The sequence below is a fragment of the Anguilla rostrata genome, chromosome 3 (assembly GCF_018555375.3).
Source record: "Anguilla rostrata isolate EN2019 chromosome 3, ASM1855537v3, whole genome shotgun sequence".
In the NCBI taxonomy this organism is placed as follows: domain Eukaryota; kingdom Metazoa; phylum Chordata; class Actinopteri; order Anguilliformes; family Anguillidae; genus Anguilla; species Anguilla rostrata.
This window is the reverse complement of record NC_057935.1, coordinates 30,109,407-30,123,733: the sequence shown is the minus strand read 5'-3', so window position 1 is coordinate 30,123,733 and position 14,327 is coordinate 30,109,407. Positions and strand designations below refer to the sequence as shown.

Genomic DNA, 14,327 nt, shown 5'->3' with positions numbered 1-14,327 from the left:
GATCAATGTAATATATTAAAGCCTAAATGTGAAGGATCACGGTAAACTCAGTGCAACGACGTTAACCCACGGGGACGTGCCAGACGACCAGTGATTGCCATTCTCCATGAAACTCAAATTCAAGTGGTTATTCGAGGTATTGCAGTTCAGTAAGCCTCTGGTGCCAAAAGGCTCATTTCACCATTGAAATCCATTTGTTACGCCTCTCCGCGTCAGGTGGGGGCGCTGGCCGTTTGGAGGCCTGTGTTTTCTTGTTTCAGATAATTGGAAGCACCTGTGGCGGTGCCCATAAAAGGAAGCCTGGAGTCGGCTTCTCAGGAGGGAGCTTTATTTTCTCCTCGCCGTTGGACCACAGCCATGTCTGGATTTCACCTTTTATGTTTTACAGTTATTTTGATATTTCGTATGGTGTTCTAATAAAAGTATTGATTATTATTGGGAAACCTTGGTGTCGGCATCGCTTATGTTTGCGGGTGTGGAGAGCAACCGTAACACCATTCAAAACAACAAATTTACCTGAGCCAAATTAAATTATTTAGGAGAGTACTTTCAAACTCTAAAATTTCTTCTCACTGAACTAACTCTCCAGGCACAAGTCCCACAGAAGATTTAATTCCAATTTTTTTTCCGCATGGTTTTACACCACAGTGCACGCAACTGCTTCCACGGCCACACCCACGCACAAATGAGCATGAGGCCCTGACTGACTCATTAATGTTGAAAATAGTTGAACTGTGAGAACTGCCTACACAGAACCGATGTATCAAAATGCATAGAATATTAAAACTTGACCTAAGATAGCATTAATCCACTATAATTATTTTTTTTATTTTTATTTTTATTTTTGATTTTATTGTTATTTTGATATTATTGCTATTAATATTACTAATATGCACATTGTTCATGGTGATTAATTGTGATGAATAAATAAGTAATAAAGCTGGCATATGCGGCTCTTAAACTACAGTTGAGGCCAAAAGTTTACATACACCTAGGCTAAAGACATTCAAACTCAATTTTTCCCAGCTCCACACATTTCATGTTACCGTACATTTCCTGTGTTAAGTCAATTACAAATTATAATCTATATTATTTCCATAAGAGGTCATTTCAAAATAATAGATGAGACAGATATAATCCTCCTTCCTCATAATGCCATCTATTTTCTGATGTGCACCAGTCCGTTTTCCAGCAAAACACCCCCACAACATGATGCTGTCACCCCCATGCTTCATAGTTGGTATGGTGTTCCCTCGGATTAAAAGCCTCACCCTTTTCCTCCATACATAGCGCTGATCATTATGGTCAAACAGTTCAATTTTTCACCGATCCTTGTGGGACTCCACTTCTAACAGCTCCCTGCTAAGATAATGTACCTCCTACTAATACTCTTTGTGTTCTACCCTGTAGCTAGTTCCGAATCCACTCTGAAATACATCCTCTAATTCCTACTGTCTTCATTTTACTAACAAGTCTCATGTGGTACCGTATCAAATGCCTTTTGGAAATCTAAGTAGATAATATCATACGCCTTGCTATAATCAAAACACATAGTAGCTTCTTCAAAGAATACCAAAAGTTTAATCTGACCGGAGAACAATCCTCCAAAAGGCTGTGTCTTCATCCTGGTGATCACCAGCAAACTTCAATCTGGCTTTTTTATGCCAGTCTTGGAGTAGGGGCTTCTTCCTTGTGCAACAGTCTTTCAGGCCATGGCGATGTAGAATTCTCTTAATGGTGGATGTAGATACTTTGGTACCTGATGCCTCCAACTCCTTCACAATTTCCTTTGTTGTTGTTTTAGGGTTCAGTTGAACCTTTTAGACCAAAGTTTGTTTAGCCTTGGGAGTTCATTTGTGTCTCCTTCCTAAATGATGCAGTGTCTGTGTGGTCCCAAGATTTTTATATTTGCATACAATTGTTTGTACAGATGCTCATGGTACCTTCAGTTGTTTGGAAATTGCTCCTGAGGAGGAACCAGACTTGTGGAGGGCCACCATTATTTTTCTGAGGTCTTGGCTGAGTTGCTTGGATTTTCCCATGGTATCAAGGGCAAAAAGGCAGTGGCTGTAAAGGTAGGCCCTTAAATACAGCCACAGGTGCCAAGTAACTCCCAATTAACTCCTAATTATGACAATTGGCCAATCATAAGCTTCTAAAAAGGCATTACATCAATTTGGAATCTTGGAATGGAATGGAATCTTCCAGACCGTTTAAAAAAACAGTCAACTTGATGTAGTAAACTTTTGACCCACTGGAATTCTGATATAGTGAATTGAAGCTGAAATAAATCGGTCTCTAATTGAGTGTTTTAAAATTACCCCTGATGTGAACAAAATAGATGCCCTAATTAACTTGCCAAAAGAAATGTGCGGAGTTGTGATAGAATGAGTTTGAATATCTTTAGCCAAGGTGTAAATGATGTAAACTTTTGGCCTCAACTGTAAGATGCAATTATGCTGATTCCACCATTGCCATTTTTACTACATTACCGTTTTGATTGGACTACATTGCTACTTTGATATTGCTACTAATATCCTACTACCATTAAATATGTTATTAGTTGTAGCATTTCTGTCTTTGCATGATTATGGTGCTGATGATGAAGAGTAATAACGTATGAAAAATAAATAGGCCAACATAAATGAGAATTGCTATATTTAATTTGCACTTTTGCACAATTTTTTCAGATGATGCTATGGTGCTGATTAAGGTGAAGTGGTGATGATAATTTTTTAAAATTAAAATATAGTCTTTATTAAAATATAGTCTACATTCCATGGAACATTTGGTGCATGTAGCCTAGTCAACTTAATATACAGACCTATTTAAATTGTGATTATGCAATGGTTTGTTTACCAGTAGCCTACTTATGCTAAAATATGTAGTTTATTAAACAATATAACCTACTTGTGCTAAATATGTATACAATTCTTGGTGGTGTCTTTTTACCCAAGAACATCTCCTTAAGGCCCGTTTCTTAATCCTCTATTGGAGACGTTTTTGCATCATTTCGGTAAAAACAATTACATAGATATAAGATGTGGCCTATTATTTTTTTATTAAAATATAGTCAGGGAGGGAAAAAACACACCTCCACAGGCACCATTTATGAAACAAGTTAACCAGAAACTTTCTGGGGTTTCTATTCATGCATGGACATGATTATAAATCACTTTTTGGCAGAAGCATCCAGGGGTATATACTGGCTGTTTGAAAACTTGGAAAAAATATGTGGCAAGACCTCGCTACAAATCGAGTAAGGATCCTGGACTTGCCAGCTTTCTAACGACTGTCTGTCTGAGCATGCGCCTCAGGCCACTGAGCCCAGGTCTAAGTATTTTTACTCCTATCACTACAACTAACTTAGATTTAAAAGAAAACTCTTTTCACATAATCTGAATTTAGCCTACACAGTACGGTTTCATGCTTTGATCTATAGACAACGTGAACTTGTATTATTTATTTATTTTTGAAACTCGTCACTTGTTTTGCAAAATTAACACATGTTCGCTTTGTCTAAATCTATTTTCACTAAAAACTTTTTCAGGCAATGCAATGCTGTGTCGCCTACTCACAGCTTGCATAGCGAATTGACGGAACCAACTAACTCGCATTTCAATACACACTTACAATAGAATAGACGGATGGTGTTGCAAACAATAAAAAAGTTAAAACTTGCACTTTTACACAAAACTCCCTTTTTCATATGCGTTTCATAAACACTTTAAATAACACTCTCCCCTCACAGAATCTTTCACACTTTTAAAAAACCCGTTAAAAAAATAAAATGTCAAAACATGTGGTACGCACACACATGGACCATGAACCCCCAAAATAAACACAACAAAAAATGAACAAGTCATACATTTTTTTAAAAATTCATTAATACTTAACTGACCTTATTGACCTATTAGCCATCAATCAAATTTTGTTATTTGCCACCACCCATCATCTCTCTCTATCAGTATAGGGGTCTATGAAATCTAAGGGTTCAAAACCTCTCTGAAAATGAATAAAACACTGTCCATTAAGCATATAAAATTGCCCTCTTATGATGGTTTAAGATGAAACATTGATATCACATTGAAAAATGCTATGAGTTGAGTGTAACTGATTGTTGTCTGTCTCATACTAATCATAGGCTATGTGCGTAAAATGGTATTAGTTCATTCATAATGAGTTTCTGTGTAGGGATACCCAGTAACCTTGTTGAGAGAGCGTATCACTTATGAACCCTAATACTAATACTATAACGTCTGACTAGTCAATACATTCTACATTATGTACTGAATTGTATCGTGCTATATTGTGCCAGTATCCTATCCCTTTTTACAACCATACTTCTTAACTTATAATAACAATTATTGGTCATTAATTGTTTTTCCTGTTTTCCTCTCTCATGCTGATGGAATGATCCACCAACGAAGTCAAATAGAGACATTTGAATTAATAAGTGCCGGGGGTGAATTCCCTCTAAATAATTTTACGTGTTGAGGTTGATAAAGGGTGATCTCCATTTATTCTGGGTTCAGTATTCAGTGCTGTGCCATTAACAGGTTAGCTGAGGGTGACCCCCTAATTAAATCTGAAATATTAAATTTGAATTAATGTATATTATTTTATTAACTCGACTAAGTTCTATCAACCTCATGACACCATTTATGTCCCCTTGTTCTACTAACAGAACTGAACCTGAAGAATATCTTGTAGTTCACTTTGTAGATGAATTTAAAAGCCTCAATCAAATCACTCCTGAGTCTCCTTTTGCTCAGCTTGAAGAAGTTAAGCATCTTAAGTCTTTCCTCATAGCTTTTATCTTTCATACCAGGAATCAATTTAGTTGCTCTTCTTTGAACTTTTTCCAGAGCCTCAATATTTTTCTTGTAGTACAGTCCCCAGAACTGCACAAAATACTCCAAGTATGGTCTAACAAATGTACTGTATAAGATAAGTATAACTTCCTGGGATTTATACTCAATACTTTTGGCTATATATCCCAGCATCCTGTTGACCTCTTTTACTGGTACAGCACAGTGCCTAGAATCAGTCTTTTTCAAAGCACATTCCAATTTTGTTCCTCCCATAATGTAATCTGCTTAATGTTTTATTTCCCACATGCAGAACTTTACATTTGGCTATAATAAATTTCATTTGCCAGGTTTCTGCCCACTTCTGGATTTTATTGAAATCTTCTTGGATTACTTTAGTATCTTCCAAACTATTAGCTGGGCCTCCCAGTTTTGTATCATCTGCAAATTTGACTAATGTACTTTCTATGTCCCAAATACCAAAAGGCTTGTCAGACAAGACCATCGCTTACGAAAACCATGCTGGCTATCCCTTAGGATGTTGCTATTTTCAAGAAATACTTCCAACCTGTCTGTAATGATAGATTCCAGTATTTAACATATAATGTAAGTTAAACTTACAGGCCTGTAGTGTCCTGGATCAGCACGCTCCTCTTTCTTATATATTGGTATTATATTACCACACTTCCAGTCCTCAGGTATTTCTCCAGTCTAAAAATACCTGCCAACGGTTTAAAAATGACCTCTGCTAACTCTCGGAGTACCCTAGGGTATATGCCACCAGGACCTGCTGCCTTGTTTGTCTTTAGTTTAAGTAATTCATGCAGTACTTCTTTATCCTTTATTTCAATATCTGATAAGACTTTGAGTACCGAATATGCTTTCCAGTCTATTAGTAACCTCTTCTCTAGTAAAACTCTCAACAAAATAACTATTCAAGGCATCAGCAATATCTTTATTCTTAGAAAGCAATGCTCTTCTTCATGTCTGATGCACTTGATATCCTCTTTGACTTTCTATTTTCCTACTACAGTATTAAAAGAAACGTTTAGGATTACTTTTTGCATCTACAGCAATTTGCCTTTCAAAGAGCCTCTTGGCTTCCCGTAGTTCTCTTTCAACCTTAGCATGCATATTACAATATTCAGCCCTATTACCCTCAGTGCTGTTTTTTTTATATATCTAATACAGTTTTGTTTTGTTCCTCAAACTCTCCCATATGGCTTTGTTCATCCACTGGGGGGAGAGCTTCTTCATTGTACTTTTCCTTACCTTTGGAATAAATTTATTTTGCGCCTCAAAATATCTCTTTTGTACATACCCCACTTTTCATTCACAGTCTTGCAGTTAAAAAGTTTCACCCAGTCAATATTACTTCAATTTTCTCACATTTTGTTGAAATTAAAATTTTAAATTTTGGCCATAGAGGCGGCCTTGCTAATTTGCCGTAATACTTCAAATCTAACTGCATAATGATTGCTAGTCCCAAGTGGCTCACCTCTATGCCACAAATTCTGCCCGGATTTCCCTCTTGTGGGCTGATTGACATACTGTGCCTAAAAAAGGTCATTTATAACATCTAAAAATTCTTAATCACTTTTTCCTTGACCTGTCATCATTTCCCAATTAATATCAGGGTAACTGAAGTCACCCATAGTAATAGTCTCACAATCCTGACAAGCTTGTTTTATTTTTCCAAAGAGCGTTGAGTTCGCACTATTGTCTGAAGCTGGCGACCGGTAACACACTCCTACCATAAGGCCCTTTTCATGTTTCCCTATGAGCCTTAACCAAATATCCTCACTAGGCACAATCTGGTCAATTTCTGGAATTTTCTGCACATTAAAATTTTCTTTTACATAGAGAGCTACCTCTTACTAGATCTATCATTCCTAATGAGTTTGTTCCCTTCAATATTATATTCATCCCCATCCTCATCTCCAAGCCATGTCTCTGTAATCCCAACTATGTCATAAACCCCCCCCCCCATTCATTGCAGCCACAAATTTAAAAAATGTATTTGTTATGCTTCTAGCATTTAAGCAAAGGCATTTCAGATTATTACTTCTATACATCCTCTCCCGTTCCCTCATCCCCCGCCGTCCCAAGCCACCCTTACTTCATTAGTGTTCACACTATTATAGGAAGGCCTGACAGCTTCCATCCTGGCAGTCTGCACTTCCCTACCTTTTTCACTTTCTGACCTCCCTGCCCCCAAGTCCCTAGTTTAAATAATCCTGTGCTACCTTAACCCCTTAAGGCACAAGCCAAATCTAGCCAATCCTTGCCCATTTAGGGGGTACTCTATTTAAAGCTTTATAACTCCAGATGTGAACACCACAGAGACTTGAAAAATGGCTTAAATGAAGCAGGACATTTGTACAATTTACAATACTACCGCAGATTAGTTTATATTCATAATTTTGGAAGAAATAAAGTGCCACAAATGCAATTAAACAAATAAATAAACAAAAAGCCCAAAATAATATCAAATACACACTTGAAGGCACAATACAATCCTGTAACACACTTTTTCAAATGCTCCTCACTCTTTCCACCACAAACAGGAAGTGCGTGACAGACACAACTAATCAAGCAGAGAGCAGCAGCAAAAACACATACAGTTCAGTAGGATATCCTTTGGCCAGGCCACTTATGTCTAAAGCACAGCTCTTAGGCGCCGGGAGTAAACGGCTGATTTGCTTTTGAAGTACTGCCTTGATATGAAATCAGATTTTTACATTTATAATTGCCAAGAAATGCCCGCATGTATAGTCTCTGGAGACATACAATGATTGTACAAGCTGCTTTTTAGTTATATAGAGTGCATTTTCATGGCTTTAAACCACAAACAGTTTCAAATATTTTCAAACATGTTCTTAACAGGAATAAAATATTATAAAATGATTTAATCCTGTCATGCACATCCCTGTTGGTCATCTCAAAAGACTCACAGAGGAGCCAGTTATGATTCAGTTTAGAAAACTTATGAACTTACTCTCTAACTGGCAGTCTAGCTTTGTCAGGAAATCCACACTGAAAATTTCACGGATCAATGCCTCAGGGAAACAGTTAGCCACAGCCAGGGAATAGGCCAGCAGCACCAGCAGGTGGGGGTCGAAGGAGCCTGCAAAGAGTAAGAAACTTCTGTTGATGCCTTTCGTATCATATTAGAAAGAACACAACTCACCAAAACGGAACTACAATTAACCAAGGAAAAGCAGTTGGGCCTATCAAGTAGCGGTGCAATGGTTCACTAATAACTATGGTTTGATGTGTACCTTTGTTTTGAATCACATTTCAGGTTCGTTTTCAGTTCTTGTTGTATGAACAACTAAATAAGTTGAACTTGATGAATGAATGAGTGAAGTGGCATAACAGACATGAAGACATGCTGATGAAATTCCATCACAGTAACCCACATGTTGTGTTCAAGTAAAGATTTTAAGATGATTCTAAGGTTCGAAGGTTTATTGGCTTGATTTAGTTTACAAAATTAAGGGGTCTGCATCAGGCAAATGTGGCCGAAGCCCACCTAAGCCCAACGTCTTTATAACATAACATAGTATAGCATAACGTAACGTATAACATAACAGAACATAATGACAAGATATGTATATCCTTCTTGTAGTAGGGCCCCAGAACTGCACACAATACCAGAAGTGTGGTCTAACAAACATATTGTACGAGATAAGTATAACTTTCTTGGATATATACTATATTCAATATTTTGGCATATATCCCAGCATCCTGACAACCTTTTTACTGCTACAGCACATTGCCTAGAACGTCAAAGGCTTTGATCAACTATTACTCCCAATTATTTTAAAAATGAGCACATTCCAATTTTGTTTCTCCCATAAAGTAATCCTGCCAGGTTTCCACCCCCACCCACATCTGGATTTAAAAAAATCTTCTTGGATTACTTTAGTATCTTCCAAACTATTAGCTGGGCCTCCCAGTTTTGCATCATGTCCAAAATTGACTAATGTACTTTCTATGTCCCTGTAAAGGTCATTCATATAAATGAGGAAAAGTATGGGTCCCAGTACCGATCATTGTGGGACTCCACTTCCCACAAGTCTCGTGTGGTACCTTATCTAATGCTTTTCGGAAATCTAATTATATAATATCATAAAGAATATCAGAACGTTTGTCAGGCAAGAACTTCCCTTGCAAAAACCATGCTGGCTATCCCTTAGGGTGTTGCTTTTTTCAAGAAATACTTCTACAGTAACTTTTCTAATGATAGATTCCAGTATTTTACATGTCATGCAAGTTAACCCCTTTGCGCACCCCCCTAGTGGCCACGATACTCGCTTCCTGAGATTGTTCAACTCAGACTTTCAGTGCTCCTGCAACCAAAATATGAGTTGAAAAACACACTGTGTTCTAGCTTTACAAGTAGACGATTCAGGACAACTATGCCAAAGGAGTTTCTGAGCATTCAGAAAAATATTTCCACCACTAAATATTCATATTCTGTCATAGCAACAAACTAAACCCAACAACATCCCTAAAATATGCCAATGCAGCAGTGAGAATGCTGCTCACTAAATAATGGAATAAACAAGACAAGTTTTTCTAAAATTATACCATGTCATTCTACTGTCAATATCTAGGATTAAATACGGAATAAATATACAACCTTACCATTGGTTTTGCGCGTAGAGATGTCCCTTTCAAAACGAGTGGTCATATATTGTCTTGGATTAATAAATAGACAATTAGTCTATCCAATAGGTGACAGAATAAGCTTTCTAATGATGTAAAATATGTCTGATTGTATTATTGGAAAAGCATTTTATAGCTCAGCGTAATTGAAAGTTTTGTCTCATTAACAACACATTACGCATTCTGTCTGTGGTAGCAGTAAAATACACTTTACCCGCCTTAACATTATTGATGCATTTTGTCATTTCTTGGAAAATATTATTCTTGACAACTTCTGAGCATGGCTAAGGCATAAGTTTGCTGATAGACCAGGCTGATGTACTGTTTTCTGGACTAAGTCAGAAGAGGAGAACAGCAGCATTGATTGTGTCTATCTACTAAACAGAGATAAGATTTCATAGTCAATATGTAAGTGTTACTGTTGAAAATATTTCGGTTATATACATTATTTCTGAAATTGATTGTCTTTAAATAAGTTAGTGGCATATCATAATGAGGATATTCCACACTGTAACATAAGCATTTGTTGGTAGCTAAGTGTTTGTGTTTCATGCACCGGATATGATGTGAAAGCTGGAACATCGCCAAAACATGGCGGATGGTTGAATATTGTTTTAATGTCATCCCATCCCCATACAAGAAAACATTACATTCTGTAGAGTACAGAAAAACATACGAAAGTTAATGATTACACATTTAGGTACTGTACCATGTTGTGTGACAATGTGTGACAAAATCTGATATCAATGTTTCATCTTAAACCTTTATAATGGACAAGCATTTTATTCATTTTTGGAGAGATTTTGGATACGTTTCTAGACCCCTAGACATTTTAGCTATTTTTACATATTTTGCTTCATAGATCTTTAGTAGTTCTGCATATCCACCCTTAGATTGTACGCACTTGTGGTCAAGTACATTCATTGCAAACTAAAAAAAAAAAGCATATTCATGTTTGCTTTTCTGGCTAGACAATTGTATTTGTGGCACCATTTCTTCCTAAATTATTAATATAAACATCAAAGCTAGTAATAGTACAAATGTGATGCTTGATTTAAGTCATTTTTCAAAACTGTGATGCTCACATCTGGAGTTATAAAGCTTTAAATAAGGTACCCCCAAAATGAGCAAGGATTGGGCAGATTTGGAATGTGCGCGAAGGGGTATGCCAAATCTGCCCAATCCTTGCCCATTTAGGGGGTACCCTGTTTAAAGCTTTATAACTCCAGATGTGAACACCACAGAGACTTGAAAATGGCTTAAATGAAGCAAGACATTTCTACCATCTACAAAGTGCCACAAATGCAATTATCTAGGCAAAAAATCTAAAATGAATTTGCTCTTTTTTAGTATGCAATGAAATAGCAGGTTAAAGTATACATGTCCTAGAGCAAAAACACAAGTATGAAACAAGTTCATAAAATCTAAGAGTGGACATGTAGAACTACTAAAGATCTATGAATCAAAAACTAAGCAATGTACCCAGTGTCTCCAAATCTACCCAAAATGTCTAAATTATGCATTGCTGAAAATCACAACAAATTCACATATTTCACTACAAATCAACTGTTTTTACTCAAGAAACTCACTGTTGCATCATTTTCAAGTGGTAATTACAAATTTCTGTCAGTACAGTGGTCTAAAATAGTTAAGGGTCCAGAAACATATCCAAAATCTCTCCAAAAAGGAAAATAATGCCTTTTGTCCATTGTAAAGCATGTAAATGAGCCCCTTATGAAGGTTTAAGCTGAAACATTGACATCAGATGTAAACATAATGCAAAAATATTGTCACACAATGCTCTACAGTACCTAAACGTGTAATAATTAACTCTTGTATGTATTTCTGTACTCTCGTATGTTTTCTTGTATGGGGATGGGACGAAATTAAAACGATTTTCAACCGTCCACCACGTTTTGGCAATGTTCCAACACTCTCGTCATCACTGTTGCATGCATCCCAAAAACTATTACACTACTAACTAACGCTTACATTAAAGTGCGAAATATCCACATTATATAATACCACTAACCTATTTAAAGACATTCAATTTCAAAAATAATGTATATAACCAAATTATTTTGAGCAGTAATACATAGCAATGATGAAATTTTATCTGTGTTCAGTAGATATAGACTGGGACAGTAAATCAATGACAGTTCTATCCACTTCTGTTTTGCTCCAGAAAATGATGTCAGATAGGTCTATCAGCAAATATATGGCTTAGCTATGCCCAGAAGTCCTCGATTTCCAAGAAATTATGAAAAATCTTTGACGTTTCGTTAGGTGCAGCGTCTTTTACTGCTACTACAGACTGAATGCCTAAGTGAATGCGATAAGAACATTTTCGCTTACGCTGACCTATAAAATGCTATTCCAAAAGCAAAGTTGGACATGTCATACATCGTTAGAAAGCTTATACTCTCACCTACTGAATATATGAATTGTCAATAAAGCCAGCCTGTTCTAAAAAGGGCGACAACGCTGTAAACAACATGTGGTATTATGCACCGCTATTTTGGAAGGTACCCAGGCATCACAAATGCGCGTATATTTCACAAACGGATTATCCAAGACAATATGACTACTCAGTCTCAAAAGGGATATCTCTACGTGTAAAGCCAATGGTAAGGTTGTATATTTATTCAATATTTAGTCCCAGATATTGACTGTAGAATGACATGGTATCATTTTTTAAAACTTTTTCTAATTTATTTCGTTATTCAGTGAGCAGCATTTTCACTGCTGTATTGGCATATCTTAGGGCTATTGTCGGGTTTATCTTGTTGCTATGACGGAATACGATTTTTGAGTGGTGAAAGAATATTTTTATGAATGCACAGGTAGTCAATATTGTCCTTTATGTCATGGGTGGGGGGTGTAGTTGCAGATGAGATTGCAGGGAGGGGGTGTGTGTTAAATGAACGACCAGAGCAACAATGGTGGCGCTGCGAAACTCCATATTCGGCATAGTTGTCATGTATTGCCTACTAATGAAACTAAAATAAAGCGTTTCTGTTTTTAACTCGTACTTTGGTTGCAGTAGCACTGAATGTCTGAGTTCAGCAATCTCCACTAGGGGCTTTGCGCTAAGAGGTTAAGTAACAATCTCCCTATGTATGTGCAGGCTTCAGACACACTCTCTGTCTAAGTTTAGGCTTAAATCTTACCTCTTTACTCAATCCTATAATTAGCCATTCCCGTAGTCCTATATCCTGTTAAATAGTCAAGTATAATCATGGAGTTTATGAAATTAAACATGACTGTCTGGGTTGGGTAGGGAGCTTAGCATCAAGTCTCAAGCTTGCTTTTACAAAGTGGACATCCTAGTTAGCATAGCTTCAAGGATCAAGATGGCCTTTACGGCTGTGACACACTAGATTGCTTAGCGTCTAGTGTCGAGCTTGTTTTTACGGAGCTGACATACTAATTAGCTTCGCCTCGTCAAGCTGGCTTTTAAAGAGATGACACACTAGGTAGCTTAGTGTAATAGTGGCATTACATAAACATACACTCACATACATTTACTCTATGTTTTGAGAGCCTTTATAGTGCCTAATCTTATCTTCTGTTCCTTTTTTTGATTTCTCCTTCCATGGGGCAAAGACCGCTCTAGCCTGCTTCCTTTCCCTGAGTCCACGGGATTGCTCCAGATCTGTCCCTCACTCTGTGATCATGGACCGCTTCAATCCTGTACCTCCCCTGCCTATACCTTAGTCGCGTTTCCACCAAAAGTAACAGCGCTTGCGCCCCACCCCAAGAGTTCCGGTGCTTTTGGAAAGTACTACCCCCCGAGCAGGGACTTTTTTGGGGGTAAAATAAAGCTCCCGGAACTTAATTTAGACCCTAGTTCCTGGGGTCGAAACGCGGCTCTTGATGCAGCCTGGGGGTATCACCTCAACCATAACCTGCTTAACCCATTTTATTTGCAGTGATAGATCCCTTATAGCATTTCTGCTACATTCCATTCTACCGCTACTTTATGCCATGCCGGACAGTGGAGGATGAGCTTCCCTTCTATAGCCGGGTTCCTCTCAAGATTTCTCCCCACTGGGATTTTTTTACCTCATGTCCTTGCTATTTGAGGGTTCAGGCCTGGTGTTTGCTTTGTCTCTTGTCATGCTACTCTGTAAAGCATCTTTGTGACAGTTCTCTGTAAAAAGCCCTATACAAATAAAATTGAATATAACTGAATTAATTATCTGAATGAATTTAATGCTGGTTTCACTGTAGATAAGACAATAAGATTTTTCATTTGGAACACAGCACTACAAGCTGCCTGCTTGACTACAGCAGTTTCATTGTAAATGACTGGGCTAATGAAACAATTAAGAGCAGAAGTTCACATTAAATCCAGAAAAAGATATGACCCCCCCCCACCTCCCCGTGCCCACCCCTGATCACCACCATAAAAATACTGCTTTACTCAGACCCATGTGCATTACTAATCCATACAGTTTTCTAACCAATAAAGCAAGTCTAAAATCAAAGTGCCTAATTTCTGTAAAAGAACATAAATGCAATTGAACACAGCAGCCATAATTTTTCACATAAACCATATGTTTACAGAACTTTAAAAGAGAACAGCGCACAGGACAAAGGAGATACCATTTAAGGGTTTTCATTTTTTCAAAATAGTGAAAATGATCTGCAGTGCAAAGGCCCAAAACAAAAATGTGGCATTCGGTTTGCCAGGGAAGTGGATTGGTCTCAGCAATGTCGGCTGGTGGAGAGAGCACCTAGGTTGCGTTAACTAATCCGCCCAGGTGTGTTTCTCTCCACATTTTGGGGGCCAAGATCGGGAGCACACACCGAGAGAGCGAGTTAGAGTTTTGTTTTGTC

At 37.5% G+C, this 14,327-nt stretch overlaps 1 protein-coding gene across 4 annotated transcripts in view; it reads right to left on the bottom strand.

Moving 5' to 3' along the window:
- fastkd1 (FAST kinase domains 1) overlaps positions 1 to 14,327 on the bottom strand; it is a 97,983-nt gene that overhangs the window by 39,510 nt on the left and 44,146 nt on the right. For 3 of the 4 annotated variants that reach the window (XR_010329238.1, XM_064329872.1, XM_064329871.1), the window contains exon 10: positions 7,810 to 7,938. The exons of the other annotated variant lie outside the window; for it this stretch is intronic. Coding sequence is in view for 2 of the 3 variants with exons in the window: in XM_064329872.1 (XP_064185942.1) it covers positions 7,810 to 7,938 (129 nt within the window). In the remaining variant the exon portion in view is untranslated. The remainder of the gene's footprint in view (positions 1 to 7,809; positions 7,939 to 14,327) is intronic. 4 annotated transcript variants of the gene reach the window in all.